General features: G+C 45.8%; 1 protein-coding gene across 1 annotated transcript in view; it reads left to right on the top strand.

Annotated features, from left to right (window-relative positions):
- Positions 1–196: 196 nt before the first annotated feature.
- The window catches only part of alg9 (ALG9 alpha-1,2-mannosyltransferase), a 36,597-nt gene continuing 18,727 nt past the window's right edge, over positions 197–18,066 (top strand). Inside the window, exons 1-6 of the mRNA XM_084190251.1 lie at positions 197–329; positions 701–788; positions 952–1,057; positions 8,230–8,352; positions 16,339–16,493; positions 17,206–17,335. Of these exons, the coding sequence (XP_084046377.1) occupies positions 217–329; positions 701–788; positions 952–1,057; positions 8,230–8,352; positions 16,339–16,493; positions 17,206–17,335 (715 nt within the window). The 5' untranslated portion in view covers positions 197–216. The remainder of the gene's footprint in view (positions 330–700; positions 789–951; positions 1,058–8,229; positions 8,353–16,338; positions 16,494–17,205; positions 17,336–18,066) is intronic.

Raw genomic sequence — 18,066 nt, 5'->3', positions numbered from 1 at the left:
TCTCTGTCTCTCTCTGTCTCTCTGTCGCTCTCTGTCTCTCTCTGTCTCTATCTCTCTCTCTCTAACCCTAACCCTAACCCTCTCTCTCTCTGTCTCTCTCTCTCTCTCTCTCTCTGATCTCTCTCTCTCTCTCTCTCTCTCTCTCTCTCTCTCTCTCTCTGTCTCTCTACCCTAACCCTCTCCCTCTCTCCAGCGTTCCTACCGTCTTCCTTCTGTATGTATTCTACTCTGGTTGCCATGACTGGATGGTTCCAAGACACGCCCTTCCTGGCTGTGATGGGCGTTGCGGCTGGGGCTATCATTGGCTGGCCATTCTCCGCTCTGATTGGGTAAGAGCAGTTCCTTCTGCAGAGTTAATTGTAAATAATGATGATATTAAAGCATCAGAAACAGAATGTTATGCTCTCTCCTGTATAGTTAGTATCAGCTGGCAGCAAGTGGAGAATAATTTGCTGCCAGGGACATGGCTATGTTTTGTTTTAGGGAGCAAAATAACTAAGAAGGAGAAATGAAATTGTAAAAAATTGAAGGTTATTTGTTGATGTGAAAATGGAAATTTACAGATTTTAAAGTTTAGGCAGGGGTTGGGTTGCAATAAATGATGAAGAAATGTGAGTCCCTAGCAACCGCTGGGTTAGAGGTCAGGGGTTCTAAGTAGGGGTTAGTCATGCTGTCTCTGATTGGTTGATGTGGTTGCTAGGCTACCGATCGCCTTCGACCTGCTGGTGCTGAAGAGGAAGTGGAGTAGTTTCATCACCTGGGCAACCGTCTCTCTGCTGCTGTTCCTGGTGAGACACACACACACACACACACACACACACACACACACACACACACACACTACTCAGTGACTGAGTTATGAATGTTTGTTAAGAACTTTGTCATTATCTTTAGTTGATCGCTATGTAAGGAGAAGAAGCTAATCACATACTGTGTGTGTTTATCTTCCAGGTGCCTCTGATGGCGGTAGATTCTTGTTGCTATGGGAAACTGGTCATTGCTCCCCTCAATATTCTACTGTATAATGTCTTCACCCCTCACGGCCCAGATCTCTATGGTAAACACACACACACAAACTAGCTAGGTCTTCTTCTGAAGCAGTTAGCTAGTTAGGTAGGTCCTCTTCTGGAAAAGTTAGCTAGCTAGCTAGGGCCTCTTCTGAAGCAGTTAGCTAGCTAGCTAGCTAGGGCCTCTTCTGAAGCAGTTAGCTAGCTAGCTAGGTCCTCTTCTGAAGCAGTTAGCTAGCTAGCTAGGTCCTCTTCTGAAGCAGTTAGCTAGCTAGGTTCCCTTCTGAAGCATAAAAGTCAGGTGGTATTTATTAAAGAGTTGAGTCAGAATCTGCTGCTTTGATCTGTTGTTCTATGTTCCAATGTCATGTGAATGCTTTAGAAGTTTCACAATGTTACCAACTCAGTGGCCTTGTACAGTGTCTTCAGAAAGTTTTCACATGCCTTGACTTAAAAAATAATAAAAAAAAGTATTATATTGAAATTGTGTCACTGCCCTACACACAATACCCCATAATGTCAAAGTGGAATTATGTTTTTAGAAATGTCTTGAGTCAATAAGTATTCAACCCCTTTGTTATGGCAGGGTTAAATAAGTTCAGGGATAAAAATGTGCTTAACAAGTCACATAATAAGTTGCATGGACTCACTCTGTGTGCAATAATATTTTTGGTATTTTATTAGGATCCCCATTAGATGTTGCGAAAGCAGCAGCTACTCTTCCTGGGGTCCACACAACACATGACATAATACAGAACATTAATAGACGACAACAGCTCAAGGACAGAGCTACATCAATTTAACAATGGCACATATAGCCTACATATCAATACATACAGTGCCTTCGGAAAGTATTCAGACCGCTTGACTTTTTCCACATTTTGTTACGTTACAACCGAATCTACACACAAGACTCCATAATGACAAAGCAAAAACAGGTTCTTAGAAATGTTTGCTAACATTTTATATAAGTATTCAGACCCTTTACTCAGTACTTTGTTGAAGCACCTTTGGCAGCCATTACAGCCTAGAGTCTTCTTGGGTATGACACTACAAGCTTGGCACACCTGTATTTGGGGAGTTTCTCCCATTCTTCTCTGCAGATCCTCTCAAGCTCTGTCAGGTTGGATGGGGAGCGTTGCTGCACAGCTATTTTCAGGTCTCTCCAGAGATGTTCGATCGGGTTCAAGTCCGTGCTCTGGCCACTCAATGATATTCAGAGACTTGTTCCGAAGCCATTCCTGCGTTGTCTTGGCTGTGTGCTTAGGGTCGTTGTCCTGTTAGACTGGGGAGAAGATCACCTTCTGAGGTCAAGGATCTCTCTGTACTTTGCTCCATTCATCTTTGCCTCGATCCTGACTAGTCTCCCAGTCCCTGCCGCTAAAAAACATCCCCACAGCATGATGCTGCCACCACCATGCTTCACCATAGGAATGGTGCCAGGTTTCCTCCAGACGTGACGCTTGGCATTCAGGACAAAGATTTCAATTTTGGTTTCATCAGACCAGAGAATCTTGTTTCTCATGGTCTGAGAGTCTTTAGGTGTCTTTTGGCAAACTCCAAGCGGGCTGTCATGTGCCTTTTACTGAGGAGTGGCTTCCGTCTGGAGTTTCGCAGAGATGCTTGTCCTTCTGGAAGGTTCTCCCATCTCCACAGAGGAACTCTGGAGCTCTGTCAGAGTGACCATTGGATTCTTGGTCACCTCCCTGACCAAGGTCCTTCTCCCCCGATTGCTCAGTTTGGCCAGACAGCCAGCTCTAGGAAGAGTCTTGGTGGTTCCAAACTTCTTCCATTTAAAAATGAGGCCACTGGGTTCTTAGGGACCTTCAAAGCTGCAGAAATGTGTTGGTACCCTTCCCAAGATCTGTGCATGCGACACAATCCTGTCTGGGTGCTTTATGGACAATTCCTTCGACCTCATGGCTAGGTTTTTGCTCTGACATGCACTGTCAACTGTGGGACCTTATTATAATAATAATAATAATATAATAATAATATAATATGCCATTTAGCAGACGCTTTTATCCAAAGCGACTTACAGTCATGCGTGCATACATTTTTTTTTTGTGTATGGGTGGTCCCGGGGATCGAACCCACTACCTTGGCGTTCCAAGCGCCGTGCTCTACCAGCTGAGCTACAGAGGACCACATATATAGACAGGTATGTTCCTTTCCAAATCATGTCCAATCAATTGAATTGACCACAGGTGGACTCCAATCAAGTTGTAGAAACATCTCATGGATGATCAATTGAAACAGGATGCACCTAAGCTCAATTTCGAGTCTCAATGCAAAGGGTCTGAATACCTACAGTGTGGAGAACAAGTATTTGATACACTGCCGATTTTGCAGGTTTTCCTACTTACAAAGCATGTAGAGGTCTGTAATTTTTATCATAGGTACACTTCAACTGTGAGAGATGGAATCTAAAACAAAAATCCAGAAAATCACATTGTATGATTTTTAAGTAATTAATTTGCATTTTATTGCAAGACATAAGTATGTGATACATCAGAAAAGCAGAACTTAATATTTGGTAAAGAAACCTTTGTTTGCAATTACAGATATCATACAATTCCTGTAGGTCTTGACCAGGTTTGTACACACTGCAGCAGGGATTTTGGCCCACTCCTCCATACAGACCTTCTCCAGATCCTTCAGGTTTCGGGGCTGTCGCTGGGCAATACGGACTTTCAGCTCCCTCCAAAGATTTTCTATTGGGTTCAGGTCTGGAGACTGGCTAGGCCACTCCAGGACCTTGAAATGCTTCTTACGGAGCCACTCCTTAGTTGCCATGGCTGTGTGTTTCGGGTCGTTGTCATGCTGGAAGAACCAGCCACGACCCATCTTCAATGCTCTTACTGAGGGAAGGAGGTTGTTGGCCAAGATCTCGCGATACATGGCCCCATCCATCCTCCCCTCAATACGGTGCAGTCGGCCTGTCCCCTTTGCAGAAATGCATCCCCAAAGAATGATGTTTCCACCTCCATGCTTCACGGTTGGGATGGTGTTCTTGGTGTTGTACTCATCCTCCTTCTTCCTCCAAACACGGCGAGTGGAGTTTAGACCAAAAAGCTCTATTTTTGTCTCATCAGACCACATTACCTTCTCCCATTCCTCCTCTGGATCATCCAGATGGTCATTGGCAAACTTCAGACGGGCCTGGACATGCGCCGATTTGAGCAGGGGGACCTTGCGTGCGCTGCAGGATTTGAATCCATGACGGCGTAGTGTGTTACTAATGGTTTTCTTTGAGACTGTGGTCCCAGCTCTCTTCAGGTCATTGACCAGGTCCTGCCGTGTAGTTCTGGGCTGATCCCTCACCTTCCTCATGATCATTGATGCCCCACGAGGTGAGATCTTGCATGGAGCCCCAGACCGAGGGTGATTGACCGTCATCTTGAACTTCTTCCATTTTCTAATAATTGCGCCAACAGTTGTTGCCTTCTCACCAAGCTGCTTCCCTATTGTCCTGTAGCCCATCCCAGCCTTGTGCAGGTCTACAATTTTATCCCTGATGGCCTTTTCACAGCTCTCTGGTCTTGGCCATTGTGGAGAGGTTGGAGTCTGTTTGATTGAGTGTGTGGACAGGTGTCTTTTATACAGGTAACAAGTTCAAACAGGTGCAGTCAATACAGGTAATGAGTGGAGAACAGGAGGGTTTCTTAAAGAAAAACTAACAGGTCTGTGAGAGCCGGAATTCTTACTGGTTAGTAGGTGATCAAATACTTATGTCTTGCAATAAAATGCAAATTAATTACTTAAAAATCATACAATGTGATTTTCTGGATTTTTGAAAATTACAGACCTCTACATGCTTTGTAAGTAGGAAAACCTGCAAAATCGGCAGTGTATCAAATACTTGTTCTCCTCACTGTATGTAAAAAGCTTTTTCTGTTTTTTATATTTAATACATTAGAAAAAAAATTGCTTTCTCATAATGGGGTATTGTGTGTAAATTGTTGAGGAAATTGGTTTATTTAGTCAATTTTAGATTAAGGCTGTAACGTAACAAAATGTGTCTGGAGTCTTTGACAATTTTTAGGGCCTTCCTCTGACACCGCCTGCTATAGAGGTCCTGGATGGCAGGAAGTTTGGCCCCAGTGATGTACTGGGCCGTACGCACTACCCTCTGTAGTGCTTTGCGGTCGGAGGCCGAGCAGTTGTCATACCAGGCAGTGATGCAACCAGTCAGGATGCTCTCGATGGTGCAGCTGTAGAACCTTTTGAGGATCTGAGGACCCATGCCAAATCTTTTAAGTCTCCTTAGGGGGAGTAGCTTTTGTCGTGCCTTCTTTACGACTGTCTTCGTGTGCTTGGACCATGTTAGTTTGTTGGTGATGTGGAAGCCAAGGAACTTGAAGCTCTCAACCTGCTCCACTACAGCCCCGTCGATGAGAATGGGGGCTTGCTCGGTCCTCTTCTTTTTCCTGTAGTCCACAATCATCTCCTTTGACTTCATCAGGTTTAGGGAGAGGTTGTTGTCCTGGCACCGCACGGCCAGGTCTCTGTCCTCCTCCCTATAGGCTGTCTCATCGTTGTCGGTGATCAGGCCTGCCACTGTTGTGTCATCTGCAAACTTAATGATGGTGTTTGAGTCGTGCCTGGCCATGCAGTCATGAGTGAACAGGGAGTACAGGAGGGGACTGAGCACGCACCCCTGAGGGAGCCCCTGTGTTGAGGATCAGCGTGGCGGATGTTTTGTTACCTACCCTTACCACCTGGGGCCCATCAGGAAGTCCAGGATCCAGTTGCAGAGGGAGGTGTTTTATTCCCAGGGTCCATAGCTTTGTGATAAGCTTTGAGGGCACTGGTGTTGAACGCTGAGCTGTAGTCAATGAATAGTATTCTCACATAGCACAACACAAATATTCCAGAAAAAGAGTTACATTCCTCAGAAAGAAGTTCCCCAATCAATATTTTAAATTGCCCGATTGGCACCGGAACAATTGTAATGTATTTTGTGGCAATGAGGTGCATTAAAACTAAAAGTGGATTTTCCTAGTTCGGTGAAGACCCGAGGAATCTCAAGAGTTAACCAACCCTGTGAAATAAGCTTTTTATCTTATGTTTTTATACTTTAACAACGAAGTTAGAAGCTTGTTTAGTAGAGCTTTGTAAACAAAAAGGGAATAATTACAGTGAGGGAAAATAGTATTTGATCCCCTGCTGATTTTGTACGTTTGCCCACTGACAAAGAAATAATCAGTCTATAATTTTAATGGTAGGTTTATTTGAACAGTGAGAGACAGAATAACAACAACAAATCCAGAAAAACGCATGTCAAAAATGTTATAAATTCATTTGCATTTTAATGAGGGAAATAAGTATTTGACCCCCTCTCAATCAGAAAGATGTCTGGCTCCCAGGTGTCTTTTATACAGGTAACGAGCTGAGATTAGGAGCACACTCTTAAAGGGAGTGCTCCTAATCTCAGTTTGTTACCTGTATAAAAGACACCTGTCCACAGAAGCAATCAATCAATCAGATTCCAAACTCTCCACCATGGCCAAGACCAAAGAGCTCTCCAAGGATGTCAGGGACAAGATTGTAGACCTACACAAGGCTGGAATGGGCTACAAGACCATCGTCAAGCAGCTTGGTGAGAAGGTGACAGCAGTTGGTGCGATTATTCGCAAATGGAAGAAACACAAAAGACCTGTCAATCTCCCTCGGCCTGGGGCTCCATGCAAGATCTCACCTCGTGGAGTTTGCAATGATCATGAGAACGGTGAGGAATCAGCCCAGAACTACACGGGAGGATCTTGTCAATGATCTCAAGGCAGCTGGGACCATAGTCACCAAGAAAACAATTGGTAACACACTACGCCATGAAGGACTGAAATCCTGCAGCGCCCGCAAGGTCCCCCTGCTCAAGAAAGCACATATACAGGCCCGTCTGAAGTTTGCCAATGAACATCTGAATGATTCAGAGGAGAACTGGGTGAAAGTGTTGTGGTCAGATGAGACTAAAATCGAGCTCTTTGGCATCAACTCAACTCGCTGTGTTTGGAGGAGGAGGAATGCTGCCTATGACCCCAAGAACACCACTCCCCACCGTCAAACAGGGAGGTGGAAACATTATGCTTTGGGGGTGTTTTTCTGCTAAGGGGACAGGACAACTTCACCGAATCAAAGGGACGATGGATGGGGCCATGTACCGTCAAATCTTGGGTGAGAACCTCCTTCCCTCAGCCAGGGCATTGAAAATGGGTCGTGGATGGGTATTCCAGCATGACAATGACACAAAACACACGGCAAAGGCAACAAAGGAGTGGCTCAAGAAGAAGCACATTAAGGTCCTGGAGTGGCCTAGCCAGTCTCCAGACCTTAATCCCATAGAAAATCTGTGGAGGGAGCTGAAGGTTCGAGTTGCCAAACGTCAGCCTCGAAACATTAATGACTTGGAGAACATCTGCAAAGAGGAGTTGGACAAAATCCCTCCTGAGATATGTGCAAACCTGGTGGCCAACTGCAAGAAACGTCTGACCTCTGTGATTGCCAACAAGGGTTTTGCCACAAAGTCATTGTTTACAGAGGGGTCAAATACTTATTTCCCTCATTAAAATGCAAATCAATTTATAACATTTTTGACATGCGTTTTTCTGGATTTCTTTGTTGTTATTCTGTCTCTCACTGTTGAAATAAACCTACCATTAAAATTATAGACTGATCATTTCTTTGTCAGTGGGCAAACGTACAAAATCAGCAGGGGATCAAATACTTTTTTCCCTCACTGTAACTAGCGCTAGTGCAATTGCTAACTAACGTTAGCACAATCACTGAAAGTCTATGGGTATCTGCTAGCATACTAGTAGATACCCATAGACTTCCAGTCATTGCGCTAACGCTAGTTAGCATTGGCTCATGAAACTACCTCTAACTTCCTTCATACTGGACACAGAGACATACAAATGGTATCCATGAGTTCACCTGATTCTGGGGAAGTGGAAAAAGGGCCCCATTGCCAAAATCCCAAAGAATACTAGCGGCCTGTCCAGGGGCTGTACTTGTACATCAAGCTGCCTCACACTACAGAAACAGAAGATGCTCCTGCTCATATGAGCCGTTCTGGTCGCAAAAGCTAAGGCTTGTGCAAAGCTATTTACAATGTTTAGCATGAAACATGACTACATGTTTACAGTTTATGATTGACTTTATACTGTGTTTTGTATCTTGACATTGATCTAACACTGTGTGGCGTTGTGTATTATGTGTTTAGGTACAGAGCCGTGGCCGTTCTACTTTAAAAATGGTTTCCTGAACTTCAATGTGGTGTTTGTCTTGGCGCTGCTGTCTCTGCCTCTCACCACTCTGATGGAGACCCTACTACAGCGCTTCAATGGTAACACGCGCACACACACACACACATACGCATACACACACACATACACATACACACACACATACACATACAGTGGGGAGAACAAGTATTTGATACACTGCCGATTTTGCAGGTTTTCCTACTTACAAAGCATGTAGAGGTCTGTAATTTTTATCATATGTACACTTCAACTGTGAGAGACGGAATCTAAAACAAGAAAATCACATTGTATGATTTTTAAGTAATTATTTTGCATTTTATTGCATGACATAAGTATTTGATACATCAGAAAAGCAGAACTTAATATTTGGTACAGAAACCTTTGTTTGCAATTACAGAGATCATACGTTTCCTGTAGGTCTTGACCAGGTTTGCACACACTGCAGCACTCCTCCATACAGACCTTCTCCAGATCCTTCAGGTTTCGGGGCTGTCGCTGGGCAATACGGACTTTCAGCTCCCTCCAAAGATTTTCTATTGGGTTCAGGTCTGGAGACTGGCTAGGCCACTCCAGGACCTTGAGATGCTTCTTACGGAGCCACTCCTTAGTTGCCCTGGCTGTGTGTTTCGGGTCGTTGTCATGCTTGAAGACCCAGCCACGACCCATCTTCAATGCTCTTACTGAGGGAAGGAGGTTGTTGGCCAAGATCTCGCGATACATGGCCCCATCCATCCTCCCCTCAATACGGTGCAGTCGTCCTGTCCTCTTTGCAGAAAAGCATCCCCAAAGAATGATGTTTCCACCTCCATGCTTCACGGTTGGGATGGTGTTCTTGGGGTTGTACTCATCCTTCTTCTTCCTCCAAACACGGCGAGTGGAGTTTAGACCAAAAAGCTATATTTTTGTCTCATCAGACCACATGACCTTCTCCCATTCCTCCTCTGGATCATCCAGATGGTCATTGGCAAACTTCAGACGGGCCTGGACATTACATTTACATTTACTTCATTTAGCAGACGCTCTTATCCAGAGCGACTTACAAATTGGTGCATTCACCTTATAGCCAGTGGGATAACCACTTTACATTTTTTTAATTTTTTGTGGGGGGGGGGTTAGAAGGATTACTTTATCCTATCCCAGGTGTTCCTTAAAGAGGTGGGGTTTCAAATGTCTCCGGAAGATGGTGAGTGACTCCGCTGTCCTGGCGTCGTGAGGGAGCTTGTTCCACCATTGGGGTGCCAGAGCAGCGAACAGGTTTGACTGGGCTGAGCGGGAACTGTGCTTCAGCAGAGGTAGGGGAGCCAGCAGGCCAGAGGTGGATGAACGCAATGCCCTCGTTTGGGTGTAGGGACTGATCAGAGCCTGAAGGTACGGAGGTGCCGTTCCCCTCACAGCTCCGTAGGCAAGCACCATGGTCTTGTAGCAGATGCGAGCTTCAACTGGAAGCCAGTGTAGTGTGCGGAGGAGCGGGGTGACGTGAGAGAACTTGGGAAGGTTGAACACCAGACGGGCTGTGGCATTCTGGATGAGTTGTAGGGGTTTAATGGCACAGGCAGGGAGCCCAGCCAACAGTGAGTTGCAGTAATCCAGACGGGAGATGACAAGTGCCTGGATTAGGACCTGTGCCGCTTCCTGTGTAAGGCAGGGTCGTACTCTCCGAATGTTGTAGAGCATGAACCTACAGGATCGGGTCACCGCCTTGATGTTAGCGGAGAACGACAGGGTGTTGTCCAGGGTCAAGCCAAGGCTCTTTGCACTCTGGGAGGAGGACACAACGGAGTTGTCAACCGTGATGGCGAGATCATGGAACGGGCAGTCCTTCCCCGGGAGGAAGAGCAGCTTCGTCTTGCCAAGGTTCAGCTTGAGGTGGTGATCCGTCATCCATACTGATATGTCTGCCAGACATGCAGAGATGCGATTCGCCACCTGGTTATCAGAAGGGGGAAAGGAGAAGATTAGTTGTGTGTCGTCTGCGTAGCAATGATAGGAGAGGCCATGTGAGGATATGACAGAGCCAAGTGACTTAGTGTATAGCGAGAATAGGAGAGGGCCTAGAACTGAGCCCTGGGGGACACCAGTGGTGAGAGCACGTGGTGCGGAGACAGCTTCTCGCCACGCCACTTGGTAGGAGCGACCGGTCAGGTAGGACGCAATCCAAGAGTGAGCCGCGCCGGAGATGCCCAGCTCGGAGAGGGTGGAGAGGAGGATCTGATGGTTCACAGTATCAAAGGCAGCAGACAGGTCTAGAAGGACAAGAGCAGAGGAGAGAGAGTTAGCTTTAGCAGTGCGTAGAGCCTCCGTGACACAGAGAAGAGCAGTCTCAGTTGAATGACCAGTCTTGAAACCTGACTGGTTTGGATCAAGAAGGTAATTCTGAGAGAGATAGCAAGAGAGTTGACTAAAGACGGCACACTCAATAGATTTGGAGAGAAAAGAAAGAAGGGATACTGGTCTGTAGTTGTTGACATCAGAGGGATCGAGTGTTGGTTTTTTGAGAAGGGGTGCAACTCTCGCTCTCTTGAAGACGGAAGGGACATAGCCAGCGGTCAAGGATGAGTTGATCAGCAAGGTGAGGTAAGGGAGAAGGTCACCGGAGATGGTCTGGAGAAGAGAGGAGGGGATAGGGTCAAGCGGGCAGGTTGTTGGGCGGCCGGCCGTCACAAGTCGCAAGATTATATCTGGAGAGAGAGGGGAGAAAGAAGTCAAAGCATAGGGTAGGGCAGTGTGAGCAGGACCAGCAGTGTCATTTGACTTAACAAACGAGGATCGGATGTCGTCAACCTTCTTTTCAAAATGGTTGACGAAGTCATCCACAGAGAGGGAGGAGGGGGGGAGGGGGAGGAGGATTCAGCAGGGATGAGAAGGTGGCAATGAGCTTCCTAGGGTTAGAGGCAGATGCTTGGAATTTAGAGTGGTAGAATGTGGCCTTAGCAGCAGAAACAGATGAAGAAGATGTAGAGAGGAGGGAGTGAAAAGATGCCAGGTCCGCAGGGAGTCTAATTTTCCTCCATTTCCGCTCGGCTGCCCAGAGCCCTGTTCTGTGAGCTTGCAATGAGTCATCAAGCCATGGAGCTGGAGGGGAGGACCGAGCCGGCCGGGATGATAGGGGACATAGAGAGTCAAAGGATGCAGAAAGGGAGGAGAGGAGGGTTGAGGAGGCAGAATCAGGAGATTGGAGGGAGAAGGATTGAGCAGAGGGAAGAGATGATAGGATGGAAGAGGAGAGAGTAGCGGGAGAGAGAGAGAGCGAAGGTTGCGACGGTGCATTACCATCTGAGTAGGGGCAGAGTGAATAGTGTTGGAGGAGAGCGAGAGAGAAAAGGATACAAAGTAGTGGTCGGAGACATGGAGGGGAGTTGCAGTGAGATTAGTAGAAGAACAGCATCTAGTAAAGATGAGGTCAAGCGTATTGCCTGCCTGGTGAGTAGGGGGGGATGGTGAGAGGGTGAGGTCAAAAGAGGAGAGGAGTGGAAAGAAGGAGGCAGAGAGAAATTAGTCAAAGGTAGACGTAGGGAGGTTGAAGTCCCCCAGAACTGTGAGGGGTGAGCCATCCTCAGGAAAGGAACTTATCAAGGCGTCAAGCTCATTGATGAACTCTCCAAGGGAACCTGGAGGGCGATAGATGACAAGGATATTAAGCTTAAATGGGCTAGTGACTGTGACAGCATGGAATTCAAATGAGGAGATAGACAAATGGGTCAGGGGAAAAATAGAGAATGTCCATTTGGGAGAGATGAGGATTCCTGTGCCACCACCCCGCTGACCAGATGCTCTCGGGGTATGCGAGAACACATGGTCAGACGAGGAGAGAGCAGTAGGAGTAGCAGTGTTTTCAGTGGTAATCCATGTTTCGGTCAGCGCCAAGAAGTCGAGGGACTGGAGGGTAGCATAGGCTGAGATGAACTCTGCCTTGTTGGCAGCAGAACGGCAGTTCCAGAGGCTGCCTGAGACCTGGAACTCCACGTTGGTGGTGCGTGCAGGGACCACCAGGTTAGAGAGGCAGCAGCCACGCGGTGTGAGGCGTTTGTATAGCCTGTGCGGAGAGGAGAGAACAGGGATAGGCAGAGGCATAGTTGACAGGCTGCAGAAAATGGCTACAATAATGCAAAGGAGATCGGAATGAAATGAACTAAACATCTGGGAAAGGAGAGAGCGGGGCCTCCCTCACCACAACACCCAAATATAACTCTCCCAACTTCCACCTCAGAAACTATAATTGTTGTAAACTACAGCGGTTCAATGTTTTCTAGGAATAGACTAACTTAGTTTATTCAGCTAGCTAACTAGGTACAGTATACTTCCGTGAAAATCGTCCAGGGCACCTAGTCATAAGACACCACAGCCAGCTAGCATGCCGGACTCCAACAACACAGTTTAGCACCAATACTCGGCCACAACAAACCACCAGTGTGTCAACACGCCAAGCAGATCGTTCGTGTCCGTGTCTAACGTTGTGTGTTAGTCCCGACAGCTTGAGCGAGTCCGTCGTCAGCTTATTCAGCCAGTTAGTTAGCTAGAATAGTTAGCATACTAGCTAGCCATTGCTTTCAGACAAAGAAGAAACCCCTCCTTTCACGGCACAAACACACAGAGAGAGCAAAACTAACGTTAACTAGTCACCCATGTCCCGAATTCCCTGAACGACTCTAGCTACCAATATGTAAAAATAAAACACAAATGTAGGTTATAACTTACCCCTAGCAGCTACTGTTAGCTAGCCAAGTGCAAAGCTAGCCACTGAATTGACTCAGCCAGTTCGCGTCTGTTCGCTAGTTCGTTCCAGCTATTGTTTACTAGTTGCTATCCAGGTAGCAACAAGCTAGCAAAATTTCAAGCACAGTAGCCACTTACTACCTAATGTTAACGGTTCAGACAATGAGGTTAGAAAACAGCTGAATGGTAGGCATTATTGTATGTAATTATTGTAGGCAGCCAGCTGGCGTAATTACAGGCACTCTCAGGCGTGAAACAACTATACCGTTGCTAATAGTTGCCAGTAGCTACCCGCTAGGTAGTGGGTTAGCCAGCTAGCTTCGTGCTACACCGGGTTCAGCCGAATACAATACTAACCTACATTAATTACATACAACAACCCACGATAACTACCTACAATACCTAACTACAATCTAAATACATAGTTTAAGCTTTACTCGACAAAGCCCAAACTATGTATAAAGCCAAGCTTACCCGACGACCTCACCCGACGACCTCACCCTCCAACAGCCTGATCAACTAATGCGCTGGCTTGAGCAGGGGGACCTTGCGTGCGCTGCAGGATTTTAATCCATGACGGCGTAGTGTGTTACTAATGGTTTTCTTTGAGACTGTGGTCCCAGCTCTCTTCAGGTCATTGACCAGGTCCTGCCGTGTAGTTCTGGGCTGATCCCTCACCTTCCTCATGATCATTGATGCCCCACGAGGTGAGATCTTGCATGGAGCCCCAGACCGAGGGTGATTGACCGTCATCTTGAACTTCTTCCATTTTCTAATAATTGTGCCAACAGTTGTTGCCTTCTCACTAAGCTGCTTGCCTATTGTCCTGTAGCCCATCCCAGCCTTGTGCAGGTCTACAATTTTATCCCTGATAAAGTCCTTACACAGCTCTCTGGTCTTGGCCATTGTGGAGAGGTTGGAGTCTGTTTGATTGAGTGTGTGGACAGGTGTCTTTTATACAGGTAACGAGTTCAAACGGGTGCAGTTAATAGAGGTAATGAGTGGAGAACAGGAGGGCTTCTTAAAGAAAAACTAACAGGTCTGTGAGAGCTGGAATTCTTACTGGTTGGTAGGTGATCAAATACTTATGTAATGCAATAAAATGCAAATTAATTACTTAATCATACAATGTGATTTTCTTTTAGATTTTTGTTTTAGATTCCATCTCTCACAGTTGAAGTGTACCTATGATAAAAATTACAGACCTCTACATGCTTTGTAAGTAGGAAAACCTGCAAAATCGGCAGTGTATCAAATACTTGTTCTCCCCACTGTACACACACACACACACATACACACACAGTATACAGGTTTGGTTCCAGAGATGAGAAGTTAATGTTGCAATTAAATTATATGTATTACTTAGAAATTAAATTATCAAATCAGTTTATTGGTCATGTACACAGTTTAGCTGGTGTTATAGCAGTGCAGTGACATGCTCCTAACAGTCACACACAGTGCCTTGCAAAAGGATTCATCCCCCTTGGCATTTGTCCTATTTTGTTGCATTACAACCTGTAATTTAAATTGATTTTTATTTGGATTTCATGTAATGGACATACACAAAATAGTCCAAATTGGTGAAGTGTAATGAAAAAAAAAAACATGTTTAAAAAAATTCTAAAAGATAAATAACGGAATACTGTTGCGTGCATATGTATTCACCCCCTTTACTATGAAGCCCCTAAATAAGATCTGGTGCAACCAATTACCTTCAGAAGTCACATAATTAGTTAAATAAAGTCCACCTGTGTGCAATCTGTCACATGATCTGTGACATGATCTCAGTATATATACACCTGTTCTGAAAGGCTCCAGAGCCTGTGTTATAATGAGTTTATCTGGCATCAAGTAATTCAGCAAGAAGATACTTAAACACTTACATGAAGAGTTGATGCAAAGTATTTAATATTGCGGTACCGGATTCAACATGACAAGCTGCACGTGAGTAGCCTATTGTCATTTGAATGAAAGGCATACAAAATATCTCAGTTCATATACTGCTTTGCAAGCTAATTCTATCCAACAGTTGCCAACAATTATTGAGTGTCACTCCTCACCACAATAGTATCACCCTATATGGTATTGTGTTATTCCATCACGTACTCCTTCCAGGATTAGCACCAGTGGCCCCCCAGCTATCTTGGCACGCATGCCCCCATCAGAGACAGAAATAAATACATGGAATGTCCTCATCCTCCAAATCCTATGCAGCTCACAATATCAAACATTAACTAATCCTGTATAAAAGACGTAATATCAGTCTGCAACACCACTAAGCAAGGCGTTCCACCAAGCAAGCGGCACCATGAAGACCAAGGAGCTCTCCAAACAGGTCAAGTTGAGGAGAAGTACAGATCAGGGTTGGGTTATAAAAAATATCAGAAACTCTGAACATCCCACGGAGCACCATTAAATCCATTATTAAAAAATGGAAAGAATATGGCACCACAACAAACCTGCCAAGAGAGGGCCGCCCACCAAAACTCACGGCCCAGGCAAGGAGGGCATTAATCAGAGAGACAATAAAGAGACCAAAGATAACCCTGAAGGAGCTGCAAAGCTCCACAGCGGAGATTGGAGTATCTGTCCATAGGACCACTTTAAGCCGTACACTGGCAACAAAAAAAAAAAAAAAAAACTTGCTTAAAGACAAAATAAGCAAACACGTTTGGTGTTCGCCTAAAGCCATGTGGGAGACTCCCCAAACATATGGAAGAAGGTACTCTGGTCAGATGAGACTAAAATGTAGCTTTTTGGCCATCAAGGAAAACGCTATGTCTGGCACAAACCCAACACCTCTCATCACCCCAAGAACACCATCCCCACAGTGAAGCATGGTGGTGGCAGCATCATGCTGTGGGGATGTTTTTCACCGGCAGGGACTGGGAAACTGGTCAGAATTGAAAGAATAATGGAATGGCGCTAAATACAGGGAAATTCTTGCGGGAAACCTGTTTCAGTCTTCCAGAGAGATATATTTCAACAAGGCACACCTGTTAATTGAAATGCATTCCAGGTGACTAACTCATGAAGCTGGTTGAGAGAATGCCAAGAGTGTGTAAAGCTGTCATCAAGGCAAAGGGTGGCTACTTTGAAGAATCTCAAATATAAAATATTTGTTTAACACTTTTTTGGTTACTACATGATTCCATATGTGTTATTTCATAGTTTTGACTTATTCACTATTATTCTACAATGTAGAAAATTGTAAAAATAGAGAAAAACCCTTGAATGAGTAGGTGTGTCCAAACTTTTGACTGGTATTGTGTATTCAATAATAAATCAACCACATTTCCAATACATTTTCTTTACTCATACAAAATGTCTCTAACAGTGTGTGTGTTTTACAGTGCAGAACCTGGGAAGACCATACTGGTTGACTCTGTCTCCTATGTATCTGTGGATGCTGGTGTTCTTCACCAGACCTCATAAAGAGGAACGCTTCCTGTTCCCCATCTACCCTCTCATCTGTCTGGCGGGGGCTGTAGCACTGTCTTCACTACAGGTACACACACACACACACACACACACAGACACACACACAGACACACACACACACACACACACACACAGACACACACACACACACACACACACAGACACACACACACACACACACAGACACACACACACAGACACACACACACAGACACACACACAGACACACACAGACACACACACACACACACACACACACACACACACACACAGACACACACACACATACACACACACACACAGACACACACACAGACACACACACACACACACACACACAGACAGACACATAGTTTGCTGATAAATTGTCTTCCGACAAGTAGCGCCAGGAGCCTGTCTGCCAAATCGTGTAACTTGATACATTTTTTGGGGAGCATTTTGAATTTTATGAATACTGATTCTACAACCACAATACTCTTTAGCTAGATGTAGAATTAGGTAGTTAAGACTTGCTCAGGAAGAAAACGTCAATATTACTACAGATTTATAGTTTTTGGTCAGATTAACTCTGACTCTTTTGAGGATGAAAGGGGGTTCATTAGATGATGTCACCTTGGTGATGTTGTGACAGTGTATTGTAGCATAACTACTTTTCATCTATCCCATGAGTATTTGCGAGTTACAAGGCAGATCAATGCAGACTATCTGACATAAGACAATGGATAAAGACATATGTTTCCTGTGTATTGATGAAGTGTTACCTGTGTTGTGTTTTGTAGAAGTGTTACCACTTCCTGTTCCAGCGGTATCGTCTAGAACACTACACGGTGTCGTCTAACTGGCTGGCTCTGGGAACACTGATCCTCTTCGCTCTGATGTCTCTGTCAAGATCAGTAGCCCTGTTCAGAGGTCCACCCACACCGCACACCACAGACACACCACAGACACACCACAGACACCTGTCAAGATCAGTAGCCCTGTTCAGAGGTCCACCCACACCGCGCACCACAGACACACCACAGACACACCACAGACACACCACAGACACACCACAGACACACCACAGACACACCACAGACACCTGTCAAGATCAGTAGCCCTGTTCAGAGGTCTACCCACACCGCGCACCACAGACACACCACAGACACACCACAGACACACCACAGACACACCACAGACACACCACAGACACACCACAGACACCTGTCAAGATCAGTAGCCCTGTTCAGAGGTCCACCCACACCGCGCACCACAGACACACCACAGACACACCACAGACACACCACAGACACCTGTCAAGATCAGTAGCCCTGTTCAGAGGTCCACCCACACCGCGCACCACAGACACACCACAGACACACCACAGACACACCACAGACACCTGTCAAGATCAGTAGCCCTGTTCAGAGGTCCACCCACACCGCGCACCACAGACACACCACAGACACACCACAGACACACCACAGACACACCACAGACACCTGTCAAGATCAGTAGCCCTGTTCAGAGGTCCACCCACACCGCGCACCACAGACACACCACAGACACACCACAGACACACCACATACACGCCACAGACACACCACAGACACACCACAGACACACCACAGACACCTGTCAAGATCAGTAGCCCTGTTCAG

This window comes from Coregonus lavaretus (assembly GCF_964263955.1).
Source record: "Coregonus lavaretus genome assembly, contig: HAP1_SCAFFOLD_906, whole genome shotgun sequence".
Classification (NCBI taxonomy): Eukaryota; Metazoa; Chordata; class Actinopteri; order Salmoniformes; family Salmonidae; genus Coregonus; species Coregonus lavaretus.
This window is presented reverse-complemented; position numbering and strand designations above follow the sequence as displayed.